Source organism: Corapipo altera, unplaced genomic scaffold, assembly GCF_003945725.1.
Source record: "Corapipo altera isolate COAL_440 unplaced genomic scaffold, ASM394572v1 239, whole genome shotgun sequence".
Lineage (NCBI taxonomy): Eukaryota > Metazoa > Chordata > Aves > Passeriformes > Pipridae > Corapipo > Corapipo altera.
The window spans coordinates 756,037-781,402 of NW_020884938.1; the positions used below are offsets into that span (position 1 = coordinate 756,037).

The 25,366-nt window shown below is 44.0% G+C and overlaps 1 protein-coding gene across 2 annotated transcripts; it reads right to left on the reverse strand.

Annotated features, from left to right (window-relative positions):
- Positions 1 to 987: 987 nt before the first annotated feature.
- On the reverse strand, positions 988 to 24,987 carry UPK3A (uroplakin 3A). 2 transcript variants are annotated; one of them, XM_027660818.1, is made up of 6 exons: positions 24,878 to 24,987; positions 6,924 to 7,079; positions 4,420 to 4,699; positions 3,212 to 3,294; positions 2,615 to 2,747; positions 988 to 1,778 (listed from the first exon to the last, which is right to left on the reverse strand). In XM_027660818.1, exons 2-6 carry the CDS (start codon positions 6,934 to 6,936, stop codon positions 1,691 to 1,693), a joined length of 597 nt encoding a protein of 198 aa, XP_027516619.1. In that variant the 5' UTR covers positions 6,937 to 7,079; positions 24,878 to 24,987; the 3' UTR covers positions 988 to 1,690. The 2 variants fall into 2 exon arrangements, with proteins under 2 accessions (XP_027516619.1, XP_027516618.1); XM_027660817.1 differs by lacking the exon at positions 24,878 to 24,987 and having other exon boundaries at positions 4,420 to 4,696; positions 6,924 to 7,049.
- Between the last annotated feature and the right edge of the window lie 379 nt (positions 24,988 to 25,366).

Below are 25,366 nucleotides of genomic sequence, written 5' to 3' on the forward strand. Positions count from 1 at the left end.
ACACATTCAGTTCAGTGCAGACCAGCAGCTTCTCTTCTTCAGAGGTCTCAACCTATTCACCACCATCACATTACACTGATAAAGCCTAAGCACAGCCCCGAAGTGTTAAATGTAGGCAGGACTTCAGCAGTGGTTCCTGAACTCTCTTCATAGGTGGGATTTTTATCTGTATTTTCTGCCACATAGCACTGCCTGCAATCACCATTTCCAATACATTTTGCAGGGTCACTGAGGGAATAACAACTGTCATGCAGTGCCCAAAGCAATAGCTGTGAATAGATGAACAATATTTCGAAAACACCTGGCAAATATCACTGTTAGCTCTGTCTCATTTCTGTGGATGCTTTTATTGTAAATACATAGGGCTCAGGAGCTTCTCATTTTATCCATACATATTCTAGTTTTAGATATACTAAAGAAACACTGTTAATCACAGACACCTTGTATTTCTTCTGCACAACCATGATAATGATCAGGACATACCTCTGATATGCTCCAAACAGGAGTTTCCATTCCCTTTCTCCAGCGAGGAGCCAAAGGCAGAGCAGAAGGAAATCTGTGTTTAGAGGAATGGCAATACCATGTGGAAAGGCACAAGCAGTAGTGACCCTGTTTTGGTGTCTGTTGTTCTGCCTGGGCACAGCCCTCAAGACACCAATTCACAGCATAACAAGTGGATACTGACAGGCTTAGGAAAAGATGGAACTGCTCCAAGTGAAGTTCTCTCCCTGTCTAAAAGCAGAATTGCATAGAAAAGAAGAGTCAAACCCCAGAAAAACATCACCCCAGGTACTTGCACATCCCTTCTCCCTTCAGCCCTCATGTAGCTGAAAAGACAGGGCAGGGGGGCTTTAACATGCTGTAGTTAGAAAACCCAAACACCAGAAGCTCAGGTACAAATCCCTTCAGTCCTGAAGTTTAAAATGCCCAATCTTGCAGTCACCAAGCTACAAGTCTTGACAGAAGACTTTTTAATTTTCGTAATCCAAAGAGAATAAGTCCCCCTCCTTGAAATAAGTATCAGTGAAAGGTCACCCAGTAATTAAAGTGATAGCAAACTACCTGTGTTAGAACAGAATCTTTATTTATTATCTGACACAGTTTAACAAATTTACTGAAAACTAGGAAAAGAATAACCAGTGACAGCTTTGTGCTTATCCCAGATTGTTGCTACCACAGGACAGTTGCTTCTACATACTCAAGAGGTGTAAAGAAGGGCTTTGAAGTTGGTATCAGTGGAAAATAAAGCAGTACATGTTCCTCATCAGTTCCTCTGGAGGAACACAGACACAAACAGCTCCATCCTGTTTGTCTGACTGCAAGGAGCAGGTGAGGGCTGCAGTAATGCTTACTCCAGTTGAGATCTCTGTTAGACAACCTCTGACCAACTCCTGGTGCTGAAGGGTCTCAAGGATTTTTTTTCTTCATTCCAGGCATTTAATATTCACTGTTCATATGTGCTATATGCTATGCAAGGTAATTAACCACATCAAATCTCATTAGGACAAGCTATGATGTGCTGCAAGACTTCAAAACAGTTGTCCTAAGTTCATCAGTGCTGCTCATCTCTTGTTGCCTGGTTGTGTTCTGGAGCTTTCCTGGACTCGTGTTGAATAGAAGAGACAGTCCTGTGGGTCTCAGCACATGGAGCAGTTCAGCTGCAGTCCCATCCTGGCTGGAATCAGGCTGGTCACTCAGAGCCCAGCTGTGGTCTTGGGTCACTTGGCTGAGCAGTCTGAGGGGTGCACCTTGTCTCTGCAGAAGGACCTTCTGGTCTCCTGGTGGGCAAGAGAAAGGCTTTATCAAGTTCCAGTAGAGACTGAGCAGAGCTCACTGTCAACACATTTCACAAAGGCTTAAATTTGGTACTTAAATCATTCAGCACCTCAGAGGCCCATAGATTTGTTTTTTAAATGAACATTTGCAATGCAGCCTTTGCTTTCCCATCTGTAACCCAGGAGAGCCTGGCAGAGCTGAGTGAACCCAGAGCACTTGAGTCATTTGCAAGTGACCAAAAGAGGGTGAAGCCCTGATACCCAGTACTTCTAAAATTGAGTTAATTCCATCCCAAAGTTCAGCTTAGGAATCAATCAGGCCTCCTGGATTTCCCTAGGCAGGGGGCACACCAGGCTGGGAAACATGCTCAGCTGTGTTAGACAGCTCCAGCAAAGCCTCACTCACTTATTGCAAGGGGTAACTTATTTCCTCTGGGCATGAGCCAAATAAAATCAAGGCATTAATTAGGATATTATTATTATTATTATTAGGACATCTTTACAAATTCCTGCACTCCTTAAGAGTTTCCCAACTCCTGAATAGATGGAAAGCTGCAATATGTAAGAAAGAATATACAGGCTTTAAGTAGGTGCAAGTCCACTGTTGTGTTTTTTTTTCCAGCAGTCCTTACTAAAGTCTGGCTTAAGTAACCTTACAGCTGTGTAATAATTCCAAGAGCTGCTGATCTTAGGGTAGGTCATGGTGACAGAATATTTTCCCCTTACCAGCTTCAAGATGTGAGCAGCACTGGTGTGCCATCCCAAACCAGAGCAGCAGCAGTGGCTGGTGGCAGGGCTTGGGTGCTCTCAGTGCAAGCTGTGGGGTGCTCAGTACTCACATGACAGCCAAGGACACAGCAGCCAGAATCCCAGCAAGCAGAAGGAACAGGAGCACACTCAGGATGGATGTAATGACAATCATGGCTCCACTCCTTCGGCCAGGCCAGGTGTCAACTTGCAAGGGAAGTTTAACTAGGAGAGCATGGAAGGAATGTTCCTGGTCATCTCTTTTTGACCATGAGCACTCCCACCAAGCTGGTGATTTAGGAGAGGCAAAGTGATTATATCTGTACCTGAAAACATAGGTGATTTATGAGAAACAGGTTTAAGACACAATGTCAGCATTTAAAGTTTATGAGCTCTGCTCAGCAGGTTTGCCATGAGGGCAAGTATCTGTGCTCCTGAGAAATGTCAACAGCACCAAATACCATGATCTGCATCAAATCTCAAACTGCAGATACAAATCTTATCTTTACTAAAAGAATTGTTTTGAAGTACACAAAAGTAGAAAATTATTCCATATTTATCTATTCCAATATTGAAAGGCTGAAAAAAAATTGCTAAAACTTCAGGAAAGGACTAGCTGTTGCTCCTAGAGCAGTAGTGTTCTAAGGCAAGCACAGCTATTCAAAAGAGCAGAGCAAAGCCAGACTCACCTCTTCTGGTTTTGATTGGGTCAGACCAGAGGGTTTGGTCTTTCACAATCCCTTCAGTGCTCTCTGCCAGGACATACTTAAACCTGCAGGGAAAAAAAATGTTAAAGGAGGTATTTTTAATAGCCCCCTCACTAGCTTGTTTAAACTACTGGATTAGCTGGCCAGTCTTCAGGTTTTGTCAAAGCATTAGATGGAGACAGTCAAAGGCTGCTGATTACTTCCAGAGACCTTACAAAGAACAGATAGAATTAATTATGGAAAAGCATTCTATGTTTTGTCATGCACAGCCTGCACTTGGTTCTTGTGAGCCTTGGCAGATGATAGCTTCCCAACAACAGTTTTCCCCAGCTTGCTATTCCCCGTTTGAAGAGCTTTGTTATTTAGGACAGCAAGTGGTTCTGATTTCCATAGGGAGGTCAAAGACTTTGTCCAACAACAGAGACCTTTGGCACTTTCCCTGCTAGAGGAGACTGTTGAAGAACCAGGCCAACATCAGATTTGGCAAAGAAATTACATTTCCAGTCCACAATTTCAGAAATGAAGAGAGAAGACAGTTTTTGCAAAACTAAGAGCCCACAGACTTTTCAGAAGCATTTATGGCTCCATGTGACTGCCATGTTCACTCTGGTTTTAAATAGCTGGCAACAGCAAACCAAGTGTCTGGGTAGGGGCTGTCAGGGTGCCCCAATTCCCTGGATGGCTGGTTTCACCAGGCAGCAAGGTCAGGCAAGTCTGCAAGCTCCCTGGCCCTCACTGGGAAGTTTCCAGCAACCTGAGGGGTTTCCTGGAGCTGGAGACCAAGGAGAACTTTGGCTGCCCAGAATCCCATCAGAACAAAGCAAGCAGAGCCAGATGCACATCTGCAGTTCAACAGAATCATCTAATACAAAATCCTTTTCTACCAGCAGTTTCAAATCTGGTGCTGTGACAGAATTACATAGGAGTAGATCTAGCAGGTCACACAGGAATTTTCCTAGTGGCCCATGAATTTGCCCTGGCAGAGCTCAGCCCTTCTGGGGCACCACAGAGCATCCTCTGCAAGGTGCTAGAGCAAAGCCAGCCACCTTCATGGCTACACTTGTAATGGAGCACTTCAGTCATGGGCTTGTAATCCACATTCTACCTTTGCTGAGGAGCTTACAGGCTCAGTGCTGCATCCCACTGTGCTTTAAGAGGAGCAATCACCTTTTCAGAGGTAAGAATGATACCTGTAAGTCGTGCCTGGTGCAAGGGGCGGGTTACAGACATCGAGGAAGTTTGGGTCATACAGACAAGTCCCGTCATCCCCGATTCTGAAGAGGTATTGTTTCAGGACATCAGAAACTTTGCTGACATCTCCTGCGTCCACAAGCCTGGGAGGGGATGCACAGCTGGGTACATGGAATGCAGCAGCCTTGTAGGGCCCGAGCTGCCCCCCGTTTGTTTGCTGGAAGGTGCTGTCCAGTGCTTTGCTGCTGCCATCAGTCACCAGGGAGCTCATGGCACCTGCTGCAGGAGAGAGGCTTTTTACCAAGGCTGTCAAGAGAAGTCCAACCCTTTCCATTCGCCCTCTATTTGGTTGGCATCTTGCTCTTCTACCCCAAAACACTCCCAAGAGAAACCAAAAATCAGCTACCAGTTTGGCAGTGTCATGATCCCACCCCTTCCTGCATAGTTGTTGGTGAAATTTTCATACTTGTCCCTCAAACTCTGAAGGATTTCAGAGCAATATTTGCCAGCAGCTACCCTCCCAAAGTTCCTCTTTTCCAAGGAGAATGTGGTGGAGCAGGAAGGAGGGTGGCAAAGGCTGCTCTTCCCACACACCACGTATGGCTCTAACAAACATCCAGTAAATCCTACTGTTCCAGATTTGATCCTACAGCCAAGGCAGAGCTCCTGAGTCACAGCTCTTGTCTCCTGGCACACAAACCCTTCAGCCTCTGGTCACACAGCAGCTGGAACCACCCCAGAACTGCAGGGTGTGGGGGCTGCAGGAACACATGTGTACCTCCATTCCTGGCCAGCCAGGCACTCGAGTGCTTCCAGGGGAGTCTGAAGGCCCTCCCAGCTTCCAGCAAAGCGTGACTCTGCATCCAGCAGTTTGGAAGCTTAGTTACACCTCTCAGCCCTTCCCTGCTGCAAAGGCAAGGCACAAGTCCCAAGAGATGCTCCCAAGTTCTGTAACTGTGGGTTAATTTTTTTCTGGAGAGCCTCTCCAGCTGTTCAGTGCTGTCAGCAGCACAGCAATGCCAGTTCTTCCAAAGCTGTGGTACAGTGGGAACCACTTCTGCCTGGAAGCATTCTGCTGGAGCAGAGTTCTTGCAAGTGCTGGGTTGTGAGAAGTTTTTAGTTATGAAATTGCAAAATTGAGCCTGTTTTAAAAGGGAGAAGTTTCTGGCACAGGTTAAAAATACAACTTAAGGGTCAGTGGTAAGTTAGAAGAGTTCTGACACCTTTCCCTTCAATGGGAGCCAACAGTAGGAAAACAGATACTACCCAAGACATTCTCTTCCCTTAGGTTTTTTTCTCCACATAATTATCCTTCTCACAGCTATATCTCCCTGCTCTCCCAGTGTCCACTTTCATAACTCTTAGTCTGGCTCTGTGAAAAAAGTTGATGCATAAACAGGATGCTTTCATGGGAGGTTTTCTGGGTTTTGTTATGTTTTGTTTGCTTGTTTAGTTTTGTATCCTTAGTGGGTAGATCAAGTCTCATAGCAACGTTAAGAAGGATAGAGCCAAAAGCTACATATTATTTCTTCAGAAATCCTTTTATCCTCAAACTTTCTCATGTGCTGATGCATCTCCTTACCAGACCTGAGCATAAGGTGCTAAGAAAATTAAGTTCTTTTAAATTTTTCCTTCTCCCTGCTCCAGGAGACATCCAAGGGTGAGCCAATGTCTTTCCCTGCAGACCAGAGACAAATCCAAACAAAATTCCTCCCAGTCTGCCAAGTAACAAGTTCGCATGTTCTTGCCTTAAAAGCAGCATTAGACATTTCTGTGTGTGGAGCCCATTTTGTACAGATTCACCCAACTGTGCAGGAATCTGGGGTGGTTGATGTCGTTCCTAACACAAAGCATACTTGCAGGTGTATCTACTTATCAGACTTACATCATTCTACTGCAGTTGTAGCCTGGCTTAGGCACACAAAGACGTGCCCTTCAGGCACAGGGCAGGTCTCAGAAGGCCACCCACTCGTCTGGGATGGGCTCTCTGCTTACAGCTTCCACCCACCCAGGGCATGCTCCTTCCACTTTCTTCAAAGTGGGAACAACCAGCAGTGAAAGATCAAAGAGCTTTTTGCCTGTTGTCCAATTTCACTGCTGCCCCCTCAAGGTCCCTTTTCCTTCAGAAAAAGAAGCTGCATCCGACATTCAGGGAGGCAGGTGTGACATAAGGAAGGCATTTATTCCTGCCAGCTCACAGAGTGGCTCCAGGTGGCATTCCAACAGTCTGCCAGAGCAGCAGGGATCAGGGGAAGCAGCTCCTGGTCACTGCCAAGCACTTATGAAATTCGTTTTGTGAATGAAGCCATGGGCCAGGCATCTGTGACCACAGGTCTAACATGACTTGCCTTACTCTAAAAAAATAAATCAATCAATTAGTCCTTGCAAGGGCTGGCAGATTTTTCTCCTTTCCCTGCTCAGGCCCAGCCCCATCCAGCTGTGAAGGATTCCATGCAAAGGTCAATCAGGTAGTTACCTTCTAGAGAGCCATAATGCCACTCACCTGACTCCTTCATTGCATACAAGTAGATGGTGTAAGATTTATTTGGGTGCAGTGAGCTGTCAAACACACAGAAAGGTTTTTCTAGAGCAACTGTAGTAAGAGTGGGATTGTTTGTAGCAAGCTGAGGGGCTGCAATTTGAGGCTTCAGCCTTTGATCTGAAAAACAAAGTTACCAAAAAACGATATTGAAAAAAAACCCCAACAAAACCAGCAAAGCTTTCTCCTCTCCCTGTACAGGCTCTGACTCAAAACAGAGGGTCTGGTTATTCTAAAAAACAACACTGAAGTATAAAAAGGGGATGCAAATTGCAGCTGAGCAGGAACCAGCCCTAGGACAGTCTGAGTTTGGGGTTTTACTTTAATGCAAGGTGGGCAACCCAAGGATTTAGTGAGAGCAATAAAGGATGTTGCTTCTCCAACACAAGGGCCACATCACCTCAGGAGGACACAGCCAAGGCTTCTTTACAGGAGAGACTCAGACCCCTGTAACTAAGGTCCCACATAGAGCCTCCTCCTCAGTGGCAGCACCAGCACAGTCAGTTCTGAAACCCTTTAGCAGAAAAGAGTGTTAATAAGGTTTTTAAGACCAAGCTTACTAATGTACAGAGCGAGAGATTTAGAAAAGCCTTACAGAAAAGAAAACTGTCTGGGAGAGGCACTGCAAAAAGCTAGTGATATTAGAAGGAAATTTATGTCAGACACTTCCCCCCAGCTTCACTAGAGAAACTTTAACAGTCTTCCAGAAGAGTACTGGGCTGAATCCCTGAACTCCTAACACAGGTCCTACAGTGAAGAGAAGAAGCCAAGACAAAGCAAAAAAAAAAAAAAACCAAAACCAAACAACCAAAAAACTAAGAGAAACAGGCACAAAGAAGAGCAACAAAAAAAAGGAGAAGAGGCAGCAGATAGATGTTTCTTACCTGCACACAGCTGTCCCAAGCAGCAAAATGCTACTACAATCCAAGAGCTGCCCATGCCTGAGCCCTCCAGAAACTTCCACAAAAGGAAAAAGCCTGTTGGGATGCAGCCCCTGCTGAAGAGCTCCTACATACACTGCCTCCCTGCAGGCAGCCACACCTATTTGTCCCCACCAGGTGCCTGCAGGCAGAAGCTGCCCACCCCTTCAGCACCTCCCTATATTCTCACTGCCCCCCCTGCTCAGGTGCTGCCAATCCCCCAGCTCTTCCCTGCTCCAGGTGAGGAAGGTGTTGCAGCTTTTGTTTCTACCTGATAATGGGTACCACTGGAGTTCTCAGTGCTGTGGGTGTAAAGGGAGGGGCTTTTTTCCCACCCACATCACTGATAGCTGGCTTGGCTCTTTACCTCCTTCTCTCTAAAAACTTTTGAAACCTCTCACGTAGAGAAAATTTGGAACTGAATATCCAAACCCTGCATTCTGTCTGTATCAAGGATGATTCTCATCTGAGCAGCCCTAAGTGAGGTTACAACTGCCTTCTGAATTGTTTTCTGGGTTACATCCTGAAAAACATGAGCCTTCTGCTTCTGGTTAACCCTAATGTGATTCAGGGCAACTGGAAATCTGAATGTGACCTGTTGGACTGACCTGTTCAGCTGAGAATATTCCTGATGAGTAATTGCTGTTACAAATGGTATATTATGTAAGAGCTCAAATTAAAAAATTATTAATCATCCACTTAAAATAGGCTGAGAGGAAAAAGAAAGTATCAGGGAGGTCTTACAGAATTAATGGGGCTAATGTGGTGTCACCACAGCAACTCCAGATTTACATGGGTATCATCACCCAGGTTACATTCCCAAATCCATCTCCTTTATGGATATAAAGGCTGTGGGCCCCAGAAATCTGTTTGAAATGTGTAATCAAATGGTTAGAATGCAATTTCCTCCCCATATGTGTCTCATTGTGCTCCAAGTTCTGCACGTCATCCTCAGTGTGTTTGGTTTGACTCTCATCTCACACAACCTTTTAGGAAGAATATTGAATACAGGAGGCACCCTGGATTTGTGCTGCTGTAGAATAAGAATGAGTTGTATTATTCTTTCTTACTCTTCAATGTACTCTAAATCAGTGCTGGCAAAAGTTCTCAGGTAAATCAAATTAGGCCAGAAAAGATCTTATCCTTCTCTCTTTTATTCCCAGGAATCTGGTTTGTAACATTTACACTGTAGTGTTAGTTGTACAAGTTTGGTGCTGCTCTGCTCGAGAGTTTTTGTCCTTTAAAGCTGTACATAATGATGCACAGAACCTGTAAGGTTTCTGACTCCACAGTAAAGCAGAGTTTAACAACAGCAATATCTCTTTCTCCATCACAAAAGTAATACTTTCTCTGAACAGTTTCCTGTAAAACCAGACCCTGAATCCTTTAGACGAGTAACTCTCCCAGAGCAACCAGCAGTGGCTTTTTTTTCCCCTTAAGACAGCATTATATGCCTAATCAAATAAAAAATAGACAGCAGGACATATTGAATGGCAGAAAAAAAAAGAAATATTCTACTTCGTGGCATGCAAGCCACTTTCATGTGGTACAAAATACTCTTCCAACCTTGATTAGAAGTTGGAAGCATTGCTCCCTTGTGCACTTTCTAAAGCATCAAAACAACAAAGAGGGAAAAAAAGATACCATTTTTAAGAATCAGTTGCTTAAGACTGTTGATCATAAGGAAGTTTTTGATTTAAAGGTAGAACTTTTTGGTTGGTTGGTTGGTTGTTGGTTGGTTGGTTGGGGGTTTTTTTGGTCACAGGGTGACAATTCTACCCACTGTTTCCCATGTGGCAGTTTTTCTAAGCCAGCATGTTTCAGCTGGGTACCAGGCCATCTTGTGGCAGAATTCCCCAGCCAGGAGAGATAAATCGCCTGTAAGATTCTAAAATTGGGTTCACTCCACGCTCAAAAAAGTCTCGAACAAAGGTAGAGAATGAACATGACAATGAACTCTCTCAGCACCATCTGTGCAGGTAGATGTGTCCTAAATTAGGGCCAGACCTCATCCTTGCTTACATTTGTGTGAATCCACATTAACTGCATGGAAGTCAAGGGAGCTGCTCTGGATTTAAAGGACGTTGCCCTAAACAAAGGGAACCTCGGTATAATTCCACTGTTCCCTGAAGGAAGTGCAAGAGAAGACATCAGTGCAAATTCCTATGTCTTCAATTAAGCAACAATGACAATTTTCTTGCTCTGTGTTGCCTTGTGGGCAATTCTGGAGTCATTTATAGAAGCCTCTAGACTCAGTTGGGATTTATTGCTCCACAACAACAAAATCTTCAAGGAAATGAAAGAGCATTATCATAGAATCATCTCATACTGATATTATTTCTTTTTTATAAATGGTTCAATTTAGAGGTTTACACAGCAGAAGATGAAAACTGTGTATTTTAACTGAAAGAAAAATATACATTTTAATTGTTGGGCAACAAAGCTGGTGAAGGGTCTGGAGCACATGTCCTGTGAGGAGCAGCTGAGGGAGTTGGGGGGGCTCAGCCCGGAGAAAAGAAGGCTCAGGATTGAGCTGATGATTCTCCAGCTCCCTGACAGGAGGCTGGAGCCGGATGGGGCTCTGCTCCCAGGGAACAAGGGACGGGAAAGGAAATGGCAGCGAGTTGTGCCAGGGGAGATTCAGGCTGGACATCAGGAGGAATTTCACCATGGAGAGGGTGATTAGCCATTGGGATGGGCTGCTCGGGGAGGCAGCGAGGTCACCATTCCTGGGGGTGTCCAGGGCACTCAGTGCCAAGGGGTAGTGGACAGAGTGGAGCTGGGTCAGAGGTTGGACTCGGTGAGCTCAGAGATCTTTTCCAACTTGATTGATTCTGTGGTTCTCCGATTTGTTTGCTGACTTAAACTCAAGGAGAACAAGGGAAGAGAAAGCCCACGTCTCCCTTGGAAACCCCCATTCAGTACAGTGGCAGCACTTCAACATATGTAACTGATTTATACCTCAAGAAAATGAACTATTCCTTCCTTCCCCACCCCTAAGCTGCTCGATCAGGAGGGAATTCCTTACTCCGCGTTGCCACCTGGTGGACTCAAGGGTGACTCGGTGCCTGCTCTGCATTTGGGGTTTGGGAGCATCGGGGGCTTTTTTGTTTTCCCCGTTTGCGATTTCTTTATTTTGTTTGCTGAGGAGAAACAAAAGGGAAGCCCAGAAGGTGTAACCATCGCGGGGAAGGAGCGCAGAGAGCATTAAAAAAATGCAACAACATGGCACAGGCATCCCAGAATTTGTCAGCAGACAGGGAGTGTCTGATAACATTCACCCCCTGCACTAAACAAAGCTTGACAGATTTCTCTGTGCCTCTGTTGCCACCTCGGGCTCATCTTGCCTCGTTTATTCCACTCTTTTCCTTATGCTTTGGAGTTTTCAAGGGCTGTATGGAGTAAGTAAAACCCTCTGAATTTCTGCTACTTAGGAAAAAAGAGTCAATAGACTCATCATAGTTTGACACTCTCTATTACAAATAGCAACCTCATTAATTTGCACTGACGCCTAAAAGATTCTTTGGGAGACATTGCATTTTACACATCAGTAATTTGATCAACAGAAGAAAGATCTCAACAAATTAATGCCTCAAATAAACATCCCTTGTCCAATTTAATACTAAATGAAGCAGTAAATTACCACAGTGAAACACCTGAAAATCTAAAGAGAAAAAAAACCCAAAAAAACACTCCTTGGGACTATCAAACACTGTTTTAACTGTATCTTTGAAGGGGAAAAGTTCAGCTGCAGAGGTGCTTCATTCATAAATTGGAAAAAACCTTCTGGTTAGAAAAGCCTGCGGAATTAAAAGATCATTTTCCTCAAACAAACTACACACTCATTTTAGGAGAACAGTCTTTCTGGAATAGTATCTAAGGCCACGAGAATTTATTAGCTGGGAAAATTAATAGGTGTTTTCATACTTTGCACTGCCAAGGCATTTGGTGGCTAAAGATGTCCACGCTCAATGCTTACATGTGGTTGTGTCATTGCTACATATAAAAACATCCTGGAACATGTTCAGCTCCAGAAAAAAGTCTGGAAGGTAAGAACTGACATATCTTTGGTGCACAGCAGGGGCATCCTATGGGTGCATTCCAGTGATGTAGGGCAGGAGTTTTAACATTTCTGTCACTTCATTTGCACATAACAATTTCTTCCACAGTCCTGCTGAAGTGGCCTAAGTGGCATGAAACTGTAATTTGTGACAGGGAATGGGCACTGCTGAGGAGGTTGCAGGTGACACTAAAACTGGCAAAAAATGTGTAATGGTAGAGGTAAAGAAACACACAAGCTGACCTTGGGAGTATCAAATGTGTAGCCAGCTGCAAATATTGCCCATCGGGACGAGGGAGGAAAACCTTGCCTGCGAGCAGGGGAACGTGGGGCTCCCAGAGGTCACGGGGGGGAAGGACTGAAAAATCACCGGGAGGAGTGAACTGACCCCACAGGGAAAACTGCCACTGGGAGGCTGAGACAGAAACAGCTCTTGTCATCCTCTGTGAGCAGAAATTGGGGGATGTTTTTACTGAAATATTTACACAACGTGCTGGAGATCACTGGAAGCTATGTCTGCATAACATTCCATCAATTTATTATGGCAAAGATTTCACTTTGTCCCAAAGTACTGCACAAGGAGGGTACTCGGTTACAGCGTGTGAGAGCCTCAGCAGGAGGAAAAGACCAGGTGATCTGATCTCTTACTTTCATCTGTGAGAAAATCAGGAAGGAAGATGAAGCCTGGCAACCTAAATGATTCTAGGATTCTGAACAAGAATAATGTTCAGGTTACCTGAGAACAGTGCCATCTAAATCAATGTCATCTCTCATCCAGCCATTTCTCTGTACTGGAAGTGTTACAAAAGCTGAATTTATACTAGTAGAGATATTATTCTTCAGGCTTTAACCTTTAATATTCAGAATTTATTTCCTCCTAGTACAGGATCAGATTCTATTTTTACTTAGGAAATGTATCTCACTTTATTTCACATCCGTTACTCTAATGGAGTTACTTCTGAGGTGAGCAACAGTTGGCCTTTAGCTACAGTCATTTTTATTTTCTTCTAATTAATGATTTTACATTGCCTAACAAAACAGATTACTATTCATCTGTTCTCTACAGACACTGCCTTTGACTGTGAGTAGTTCTAGATAAGGTTGTAATGTACATTTTAGGAAGAGAGGGAATACTCTGCAGAGTCAGTAAAGGAAAAACTGAATTCCAAATCTTCAGCTCGAAGGCAGTGCAGCCAAAGAACCTGCTGTGCCAAGAGTGTCTTTGGGTACCAGAAGGAAGAAGTCAGGCAATCAATGAATCCTGCTGCTGAACAATACTGAGGAAGGGAATTAAAGGAATATTAATTTTAATCTGGAAAATATGTAGAGCATGGCCTGGGATTAATAGGGATGGCAGAACCTTGTTATTTTGATTTTTAATTAAGAAGACATTATCCGGGGAAATTATTTCCAATAGGAATGACTAGAGGTGACGTAATTTGAGGAGAAGTAGCTGTTCATTCAGCTTCAGCTTCAAAGTAATCTTGAATGCTTTCTCTAGGAAGAAATATTGCTTTCTCTAGATCCTCCTGGAGCAATCCACCCTGCCTGCAGCAGCAGCTCAAGCCATCTCCTCAGCTGGCAGTGCCAGAGGAAATTCCTGATGGCTGTTCTGGTTTTGCAAGTAGCCGTGCACAGCTACTGGTGTTTAGTTATGACACATGTGCTTTGCACATCAGAACAACTTCACATATACTCATCTTTTGGAACCTAAGCAGCTGCAGCTTTTGACTGGCACTTTAGCTGATATTTCCATACTGTCAACTTTTATACCTAAAAATGGTGTGTAATAGGGATGAGTTGCAGGTCATAGTGAGTTTGTAGTCACTATTGTATTATTTTGCCTTTTATTTCTTTGTGATTGAAAAGACCAAGTATTTTCTTCTCTTTTTTTTCCACCTAGTTTTCTTCCTCTTCTGCTTTATTTTTATCCCTTTGTTTTCACATGTTCTTACTCAGCTCTGACACTTCCCAAGCTGTTGCTCCCTGAAGTCACATGATAATGTGAAGCATCTGGGTTAGGACAAAACATATATTTTGCTGTAATTTGGCCTATTAAAATGATCAGGAAAATGCAAAAGGGCTTTGCAACAGAAGCCTGGAGAGCTGCAGTCCGATTTCTGCCGTGGGGAAATCTTTTAGCAGCAAAACACAGAAGGCACCAACAGAAGCGAGTACAGTGTCCAGATTTTCCACAAGACAAGCAAAATCTATTGAGGCAAACCAAGCTTTGTTGGTTTGTGAAATCAAATTAAGTCATCTCTTCGTGTGTGCCACAGGACTGTGTGGAGGGGTGAAGAGGGAACAGAACAGTCAGATTTTACCTGGTGACGTTGTGCAGCCCTGCTTGTGCTCTCCTGCCTTTCAGTGCATGTAAAGGTCCTTTTTGCCCTTCACTTCCCCAGAACCTATTTTTAATTATCATCTATGCCCAGATTAAGAGTCTGTTTTAAAGCACAGTCTGGACTGAGATTGCAGAGAGAAGGTGACAGAAGAAAGTGACTCAGTAAGACCTAAAAAAGCAAAACAAACCCCAACAGGCAGAGGAAGTCAGTAGGAGAGTCAAAGCCCAGAGTCTCAGGCCCTCCAGCAAAGCACCCTCTGCTCTGCACTGCACTGGGTGGCTCTTTAAAATGGGATGTTTTGTCTTTAATAGAGAAAGAATAGGTAATTAAATGAAGACAACAGGAAATGGCTTCTGCTAAGTGATCTGCTCTAGGGAATGGTATTCTGGCAGAGAGAAGCTTCATCTTCCATGTAGTACCTGTCACTTTCTAGTTTAAGGAGAATTTAGGAAGATGCATTGGAGAACAATCAGATAATGTAGAATGAGAGCTACTTGCTGTCTGTCTGATAGTGTTGTGCAATACCACAGGGATATCACTCATGGGCTTGAAACCTCAGAATGAATACTTTAATGAGGACATAACTGAAAATATCAGGGGAAACATAATAGGTAGTGCCCTATGTGTCTCAAAAAATGACATCTATGCCTCTTAAAATAGCTCTAACATCATCTAGAGCAGGCAGACCTGTGCCACAGCACCCTGTGAGTTCAGGTGAGTGAAGAATAGGGGCTGAGGAATTGAACAACAAACTAACATGTTGCACCTCTAATCATTTCTCAAAGCTTGACTGGGCTGGATAGCAATAAACATGCAATATTTCTCAGGGGTGATGGCACATCCAGCTGATTTGGTGCATTTCTATAAAACGTCAATGAGGTCAAAAATTAAACACAAGAAGAGCTCAAATACATTACTGAGTACACAGCCTGTGATCTCCTCATGTTCAAACACCTGTAGTAAACAGCTAGAAGATATGTTGAAGAGGAGGAATTCTGTTATTTTATGTATGAAGATACTGTTTTGCCAGTCTACAAGTTTTCTTATTTTTCCCCCATCTTATGGCTGCAAACTGCACAGCGAAACAGCAGCAGCTGCTGAGAGGGGAAAGACACGAAGCAAGCATTACCCAGTTGGTTTAGAGAGAAAGGCTTCTTATTGACAAGTTATTTGTAATTTTTTCATTGGGTTTCTCCCAGTTCCTTCGGGCTGGTCCTGTAAAGACAGACTGAATGACTAAGGACGCTCGTGGTGTGAGCTGAGAGGACAATTCCAGCTCGTTGAGTTCATAAGCACAAAAACTAGCAGAGAGGCCACATGCCTACATCTCTAGTGCCCCAGAAAAATGCAAGGAAAATGTTTTGCTCTCGGTGTGTAGGAGATTTATCCTCCTTTCTGTGCTAATGGTGGTCAGGCAGGGCACTGATGGGGATATCACTGCAAATTCTCAGCACACAAATGATTGGCAGAAAGGGGAGAAGCCAAAGCAGAAATCCAGTGATGTGTGTCAACCAGCTCCTGATAAACTTCCCTGGATGCATCCCCTGACCTGGCTCAGCCTCAGGCTGTCATGACTGTGTGGCTGAGAACATGCTTGAGATGATTACTAGTCTGGCATTTCAATTTAAAGGCGGTTGATTGAATCAGCTTAAGTATTAACCAATTTTGTCCCCATTTCAGCTAATTGGGATCTCAGCAATGGAACATCCCAGCCCTTTCACATCTTGTTACGGAGACATATTTCTGGCACAGCTGGATGACTGAACTGCTGCTCAAAACAGCCATTTTCTGTCAGCTTCTCCAGAATAATTCAGGGAGGGCTTTTTTGCCTTGTTTTCATGCCTGAGTCAGCATTTGGTAATTATTCTCTGCATGTGCCTTGCCAAGCTGTTCTTGTCCTCTGCTCTCTGAAGTGGGTGATGAAGTGCAGTGGCATTGCAGGGAGGTGTATCTGCCACAGACACTGCCCTCAGCACTTAATTCTCACACCCCAGTGCCAGGAGCAACGATCACTTTGCTTTGTGAGGAGCTTTCAGCCACTTTAGTCCCACCACACACCTTTTCCTGGTCAGCGTTTTCCTGAGCAGAATCTTGCTTAGGACTTTGTCCATTTGCCACTAATTTGCTCTGACAAGGCCTGAGGGAAGGTTACTCTTAGGGGATATTTTTTGTCGAAGGCCTTTTTTGTTGACAAGTTGCAGAGCTCCTCAGATTGTCTGTGGTCAGGGCTGATGACAAGTCATTTTTCTCCAAAACACTTCCCAAGGTATTTTTATGAGCAGCTCTAGTTTTCACATTGGATAAGGAATCTGGCTGATCTTGCTGTATGAATTAAATGTGTACATTTTCTGGCAGGACAATATGGAAAAGTTTGCGTTGTGTTGGAAGTTTGGAGCCCTAGAGTGTATCCCTGACTCTGAAAAGGGAAAGTGGGATGTAGCTGGAGGTGGGATAACAGTCACAAACACATGTAATCTTTGCTGTGCTGATACTGAGGAAGCCTTAACACTTGCAACATCTTTCTAGAGAAGCAAATCTGAAGTTTGCTGAGTGAAGACAGAAAGCTGTATGAAAGAAGAGGTGCAAGCTGAAGCCTCAAAAAGGTCTCAAAAAGGTCTCAAAAATGCCTCTGGAAAAAGAAGCTGCAAAACTCCCCCTGTTATGACATAATTTGGGAAAAAACAGTCCTAGGAAAAACAAGCAAACATGTGAGTCAACATTGCCAGGAAAGATGAAGAGGCTTCTGTAAGTCAACAATGTAAGTTGCTTATTAAGGAAAGCAGAGTTCTGAGTGGCAAGTTTATATTAACTTGAAGACCTGTTACAAATAAACAAAGGAAAAAATAAGAAACAGAAAAAAACCAAGCCTGTGGACAAATCACCCTGCAGAGATGGAACACTGGCAAGCAGCACAGAAACCCAGTGATGCTGACAAGGAGGTTCAACAGTTGGAGCCAAAACTCCAATCACATCACGAACAGAGTTGTGAAAAAGCTTTACAAAACATAAACCCGGTGCAGTTTCAGGTAAAGAGGAAAAGCTTTAAAAGAAAGCAGTCACAAAAAGCTGGAATTGGTAAGGTTATCAGCAAAGTCAGTTAAAAACCCTCTGAGAGAGGGGAAGGTTTCTCATCCATGTGAAACAGCACTTCCTCCAAAATGCCAAGGATGACCTAAGCACAGGCACAAGCTGTGCAGGCTTTGGGGCCCCTTCAGCTTTCTGCAGAGACAGAACTGACTTAAAAAGAACTAAAGAACTGAGGCAAAAGTAAAGGAAGAGTAAGTTTTCTTTCCAGAAAAGCAAGGGCCCACCGGATTTTGCCCTAAGAATAGTCATCAAGGGGATAATTGAATAGCAAAAGCCACCAAACCTCATATATTTTAGGAAAGCTTTTGACAGGCTTCAGCTTCAATGTCAGTCTGGAACATCTTGAAGTGTTATGAAATCCAAGGAAAATAATAGGCATTAAAACTTTTATAGCAGGGCATAGCTTTGCATTTTAAGCAAACATAGCTTCAGTGAAAAATTTAACCCACTTAATTGGTGAGCAAATAATTATTTGAAATGTGAAAGTGTGCTTTTGAAAACTTTCTATTCCATATTAACTCACAGAATGGCTGAGGTTGATCCCCTGCTCCAGCCAGGCCACCCTGAGCTGCTTACCCAGGGCTGTGCCCAGATATTCTGTTGGTATCTCCAAGGATGAGACTCCAAAACTCCTCTGGGCAACCTGTGCCAGTGCTCAGTCACCCTCACTAGGTGGCTAAGAACTAATTCTCAGGAGTGTGGGGTGGCTGTATTTTCAGTGAATATGAGAGCTCATGACTAGTTAAAACTGTACTTGTCATGGATCCTAAACAGTTCTTTTTCTTTTAAAATTCAGATGCATTTTATGCCATTTCATGCTCTCTATTCAACTGGCAATAGAACAGACCTATTATAGACTCATATTTTTTATGGTGTGACTCACAATTATTTTAAAAAATCATTATCCAGGTAATGTAACATTATGTGTTCTAGGGTTTCTGCAATTAGAGAAAGCTGCTGCCACTCTTGTATTAGTGTCTTTGCTTTAGCTCAGTGATCCTTAGGCTGTGTGCTTCCAGCAGTCTCAGACAGGGCTTCTGGCTCACAAGCTAATAATGACTTTCAAAAATGCACCATCGGTATCATTCTTGCTTCGTGATAAAGGAGAAAAAGCTGTGAAAAAGGGGGAAAAGAATCTGTTTTTTCTTATGTTCATGGCAAACAAACACTGCAGATAATAACAGTGCTGATTCAGGGGCCACTGCAAGCTGCACCGAATAAACTGAGATTCTCTGAGGCTGTTGGTTGCCTTTCTCCTGATTCCTGGGGATGACTCCTGCCCTCCGGCCCTCGACAATGCCTGGCTCACACTGGTACTTCATTTATATCCCATTTGCTCTTGCATGTCAATGAAGCTTCCAAGTCCACCACAAAACCACCCTGTTTTCATGGGGCCTCTCCTGAGGTGCTGCCTTAGGATCTGAGAGATCTCCTAAGTTTGCCTGAGAATGACTGCCTTGAAAGGTGGAGGGATAATTCAGGAAACTCTTTCCTCTTCTCATATTTTTTTTCAGTTTAGGAAGCCTTTTGATTAGTAGACTTATTCTAATATATTTTACAAACCATATTATAAATGGGGGGGGTATTGTGTAGCAGGTTCAGTTGCCTTCTGGTTACTGACATTTCAGGGGGGGCCATATTTGCACAGTAAAATGCCAGTTTTAAGAGACATCCTGTCTCAAGATATTTGCATCCAGGTTTTTAGCAATCCATAAATCCATGGGAAGTGCTCTGAAGAGAGTTTTTGCCCTCAATATAAAAGGAGAAGTCCCAATTCTTCCTATGTCAAAGCAGCTCTAGACCAAACAACATTCCTCAAGTGATATCTCAGTAATATAACATTTTATATTTGGACATTTTACTATAAATTAAACTTTTGACTATTCTTTGGGTTTTTTCCACTTATTTCTGGTTTTGTTTCTTTTTTTTCCCTGCTGTTGTTTTCAAACATGAACAGGGTTTGCTGCTTCAAAGTTTACTCCTGAGTAAATTTCCTTAGGAAATGTTTAGCCACATTACACAGGGGGGAATGGTTTTAAACTGACAGAGACCAGGTTTAGATCAGATATTGGGAATATAGCAGCTGTCCTGTACCAGTAAACCCCTTACTGGTGACACAGTGCCCATCTTCCTTTAAGAGATATTAGAGACTTTGTTAATGCTAAAAAGGGCTTTTGGAAAGGTCTTGCTGGAAGGCATTATACACCTGTGAAATACTTGTATTTGCAATTAGTATTTGAGCACCGTCTTACTGCTCTGTGTATTCCTCTGCTATGTGAAGTTCCATCATTTAGGGAGTGCTTGGAAAGCTGCTGAACTGTGTTTGTGACAGGTAATGAGGAACCCAAGGGAAAACAGGCTTTGTGCAAGTGATCCCCAGCCTCCCTCTTCCCTCTCCAAACAAAATCAGAACATCAGCATCCACTGCTCACAGTATAACATAATTTCTTTTGAAACCACCCTTCCATGTGAGCTGTCTCTTCTGCTGGAATAAATTAGCAGTGATACTCCTAATAAGAAGTGCTGCACGTGGCAGTGAGGTCTGAGCCTGGGCTTAAGGGCAGGAGAAAATGAATTTTGATATAGACAACCTTTCTGAGCATGGTGCTGGCTGAGGTGAATTGAGATGACTAAACTGCATTGATTAGAAAGTCTGAAATATTCGTGTTTTTCAGGTGAAAAGGAACAAAGACACTTTGGGACAGTGGAACCTTTGTTTCTTGTTAGTACCTCTGTTGTGTTCAGGACAACTCCCCATCTGTTTTAGCCTGTATTAAAGCTACTGGATGAAGTTAAGGAGTTTCTTGAGAAGCAGTGCAATGGAAGGGGTTGAAATGTAAACCAGGGCTGGATTGCAGCTGGAGGTGTGTGCTGTCAGTAGGCAGGAACAAAGCAGGGATAAGAGAGGAAGAGCTGAATATTTAGCTATGAAATGCAGTGAGTACAGCACTGTTGGCCATCTCTGCATTCCAGTCCACCTCCTCTTAGGCTTTGGCTTCATGAGAAACCCTTCTAGAATACACAAAGGGCTGCACTTCGGGTACAAGGGGTATTCTGCACACATTTGTTTCTCAACAGAACATGTGCCCCTTCTACATTTTTAAAAAATTATTTTTGGAACTAGACTAAGTTTGCTAAATGGCCCTGCAAAAAAAGTACCCCTGTGGTGTGACAGTGCAAGAAGTGAAAGGTGAGACAGCGTGTCACCAATCAGCCTTGCTGTGTGCATGTGGGCCAGAGAGAAGAACCTCAGGCCAAATGTTCTGTGTCAGGTTCTTAAATCTTCATATTAGATTTAGCAACAAGATGCTTCTGGAGCCCAAAAACCTTTTGGTATCTGGCCCCTGAATTAATAGCTTGGCCCTTGGAAGCCTAAACACCTTAAGCATTTCTAAGGCCTAAATATGTGCCACAGATCTTTTGAAAATCAATTCACAGTGGCCAGGCCAAAATGGAACTTTGGGGTTCGAACTGTACTTTCCTGTTTGTAAAAATGTGAATAAATACCTGCAATACAGAATCTCTCTCTTCTGGGGGGCTGCCAGTGCTCTCACAGCCTATCCAGGGAAGGCACAGGGTGGTCTATCCCCCTCCTTTTTCCTAGAGCTGAGCAGGCACACGCTGTCTGCCCCAGGTCCTGCCTCAGGTGAGGGATTCCAGAGCAGAGTCTTTGCTGCACCACTCACCCCCTGCATGGACCCCAATTCCCAGCTGCTCTCAGAGTCAGGACACAAACCTGGGCAGGCTGGAAGGGGAGAAGGGGTTAAAGCCAGTGCCTTTGTTATTCAGGTCAATCCTTTCATAGTCGCTTCAGGCTTCATAAATTCAGATTCCCCTTCGTGCTGGGCCAAGGGGAAAGGAGAGGGTGATACATCTTTAAGCACTGAGGATGAGATCACCTTCTTTTTATAGAAACTGAAATCATCCAAAAGCTGCACAGCAGCAGGCTGAGCACGTTTCTTGAGCTGCATAAAAACAGCACTATCTGGGAATTTCTTTCCAAATAAAAAGGGAGCACATACCCCGCCAGACCTTATCTTGAAATATGACTCTTGGACACTGCTTTTATTTCTTGGAGAGAACTGGGGGGTTGACTGGTTTTATGTTATTACTTCTTCAGTTATTTAATTCTATTTTTACAGTCATGAAAGTGAAAAACAGGTCCTTCTTTTCTCACCAGGTATGACTGAGAAATCATTAGAACAGTTTGAATCCCATCTCAGAGAGGAAAAGCCTGATGCAGTGATAGAGCAATTACTAGTCAGAGAGATAAAGCAACAAAGTCCACATAGAAAAGTATCTTGCCCTAACACTTTGCATTTTCAGACAGGCACATAAGAAAAAGAGTGAATGTTGTTCCACATGCAAAAACACACGCAAACACACACACACAGACATCCAGCCTGAGACTGGCAGAGGCCAGAACTGGGATTCCTGCAGAAGGGATGACAACATTACAGGGCATGTTTGCAGACGTGTTTGCCCCCCATAAACACCCCAAGAATGTATTTATTCTAAAATTAGAGTCCAGCAGGTGCCTCCATAAATCAGAGCAACGCCTGCATGTAACCACACATTGTGCAAGCTGAGTGACATCACTTTGTTCTGACTGTTCTGTACCCTCACTGCTTGCATAAGTCACGCTACAATCAGCCCTTCTTGTGCTTCCTAATTTTAGGAAAGCTTTGGTAGTTTCGTGCAAGAGCTGGCTGTGTTGGCAGGTTTGTCTCTGGCTGGTTTCACACCCTGTGGCTTTGCCTGGCAGAGGAGAGAGCTCACAGAAGGTGAAGTTATTTGAGCACGTTCCTTCGGGGGTGGCCGGGTCAGGTCAGCAGTCACTGCCTGGTTCCCTCAGCCTGGTGCTCCCTGTGCCCATTCAGAGGACAGGGTACAACCAGGATTTGAACTCTTGGTGTGAGTGGGGCTGCAGAGGGTGGGGGTGAGAAGTGCTGAAGATCTGAAAGTGCTTGTGGAGTGAAGGGGCAAGGAGGTGAAGCACTGCTGTGGCGTTCAGTGCCTTGGGTCTGGGTCCCATCTCCCAGTCAGAGGATCCCTGAGCCACGGAGGAAATAAGGCAGACATTCAGGGTGACAACTGTAAGGAAGTGTTTCTCTGGGTCATTATCAAACCAGGACAGTGACAACAAAAAGAACAGAGCACAGGGGTACAACTGGGCTGCTGGATCCCTGTACAGACCAGAGGGAATCCATGCAGCTCAGGATATCCATTTCAGGTAATCCCAAACTGCTTAGAGGCCCCGTGCCTGTGTCCATTCAGCTGTGCCCTGAGAGTGAGTATCCAGTGGGACAAGCCCCGGGAATCCTGGCTGTCCTGGCCCTCCTGCAGCAGGGCTGGCTCCACACCAGCACCGAGGGCAGGGCTTCCCACAGGGAACGCAGCAGCCTGTGGGAAAGCAGGATTATACCAGCCACTTTGCTAATTGGAAAGGGCTTCCAAAGCCAAGTCCTGCATGATCTATTTGGGGATGTGTAAAGCAAGGAACTGGCTGAGAGAAAGGACCTCCCCCGTTTTTTGAAGCCTGTGTGTGTGTGTGTGCACGTGCACTCCACAGTCGGTGTCACCTTGATTTATGGGTGCACTGGCTGAGTTTTCCCGTGGTGCAGGCAGATCTCTGAAGGGTGGTATTACAGTGTGCTGGGCCCTTGTAGGAGTGGCATAGAGCAGAGAGCCCCAAACTGGAGAAGGTGGTTACAACAGAGTGTGAACTTCATTTCAGAAACAGTGTGTTGTCCTATAGCTGCCCTTTAGGCTTTCGCTTCGATAAGGCTCTCAGAAATTCAGCTGTGAAATTTCACTCCACATTCACTAGCAGCCAAACCCCAAGTACATGCCATGAAAAGCAGATAGTGCATAACTATCCAATATAACCATCCACGACACTTATATTAAAGATTTATGGTATTTACCAACACAGGGCTGGACCCTTAGCACTTTAGACCGGCACAGCTCCACTGGTACATGGCCAATACATCCCAGCTGGGAGCCCAGCCTTCAAACATTACTTCAAGGAAAGCCATTATCCATTTCAAGGAAGTTTTGCTGCTTTGCTCTTTTTCGGGGGGTCTATTATTTTATAAAGGGAAGGCCCTCTTTTAGGTACTCTTGCACAAAGCAAGGTATATGTGTGATAATTTTGCCTTTGATTGGTTTATTTCAATTGCATTCTCTAAGTTTATAGCAGGGGAGTGTTTTAATTGCAAAAATATACAGAAATGCTCAGATTACAAAATCTTTAATTATATCTCATGTTTTTATTTTGCCTTGGACCCTAAGTGTGTTCACAGAAACAAGATGGATTACAACCAGAAAATGGAATGATTACTGATACCTTGTTTTATCTTCAATAATCATTGCCTAGCTCTGTCTTACTCTGAGGAATTCAATCTCATTCTACCATGGAATAATCAGCATTCTTACATACATTCTTACAGTTTTCACCATAACTATCTAATTATTTCCAAACAAATAACCACATTTTCATGGAATCTGTGATAAATATTCATTTGATTGTTGGAAGGCTGAGGCACGGAAAGAATCATGAACAAATTTCCACTCATCTGGAATACTCTGTGTGAGACAGCAAGAATTATATATTTTTCACCTCTGTTGTATTTTGTGTCATTTTGTCCAGGTGCAAAAACCCCAGACTTAATTTTGGCTGACCTCTTCTCCTGGAGATCATATTTACTGGATGAATACCTAGTTTCTGCAACATATAAACCAGAGATATTCCAGAAAATCTGTTCCCTACCCAGTCCTAAATCAACTGAGCAACAACTAGGAAAGAGTGTACACTTGTGAATGTTTGTTTAAATGGTTTTGGGATTTTTTCGGTGTCTTTTTCTAAAAACCAGTCATTCCAGAAGTTACATTATCACTTTAAAGCAGTCGTTTCAAAGACATTGTGGGATTGCATTAAATAATTGACCTTTTTTTTTGCTGTCCAGCTAAGATACTGATACTTTCCTAAACTTCAATAAAAAGAAGGTGTGTGAATATGTGAGGCATCTCACCACTGAATGAGTTTAATACCTCTAAAATGAAAAACTCTGACTTTTTTATGAAGGTCCGTTTTGTTGCACAGACAGGAATTTAAAAGCCCACCACAACCCCAGAGGCCAGCACGACTGATTTTCTGCCTTCAGCGATGGCCGAAGTGCTGCAGAGCCTGTGCTGTGATCCCTGTAAATCCGTGCTTGGAGCACAGGGGGGGTGTCTCACTTGGCGCTGCACTGGCTGCTCATCACAGCGGGGATATCAGAGCAGGGAAAGGCACTTCCCGCTTGGAATACCCTGCGGAGATGTGAGACAAGTGCTGAGCCATCCCTGGCAGGGAACCACCCCTGGCAGCTGGGTGCAGATGGCAGTGGAAGAGCTGGCGTTCCCACTCCAGCCTCGGAGCCAGGACAGCACCTTAACTTTGGTTTCCTCTGACTGCTACAGAACAGGAAAAGATGGAAAATTATCCTTGTGAAGTGCACTTACCCAGAGAATAGGTTTGGTCGAGTCCTGATCTCAGTTCCCATATGGGGTGATATTGTAAGTTCTGGGTTTCTAAGCAGTTAATGGGAGAAAATGTGCAGAGCCCTTGTCCCCTTCAGCCAAGGAAACGCTGCCCAAGCCCAGGTAGTTCTCAGTTGCACAGGTCAAGCTGCATTTTCCAGCAGCACACATGGCACAGCAGCTTCCAGGCCAGCACAAAGTGCAGCTGAACTTGCCCAGGCAGAGTTGCCTGCAGTGCCATCGAATCTGAAACAGCTTGTTTTGAGGTACTTGTGGTATTTCTACACGTTATACACTGTAGACATAGGGAATTCTTGGAGATGGAATTCTAAACCAGGTCCAAGACTGTTCCTGTGGAGTTACCTGACCAGTGCAGAGTTAATAATGCGGCCGTTTTTATTTGTTGCTATTTTCTGTCAGCCTTCCTTAATGAAAAAACATGCACAGAGATGATAAATTGTGTTGTAGCTT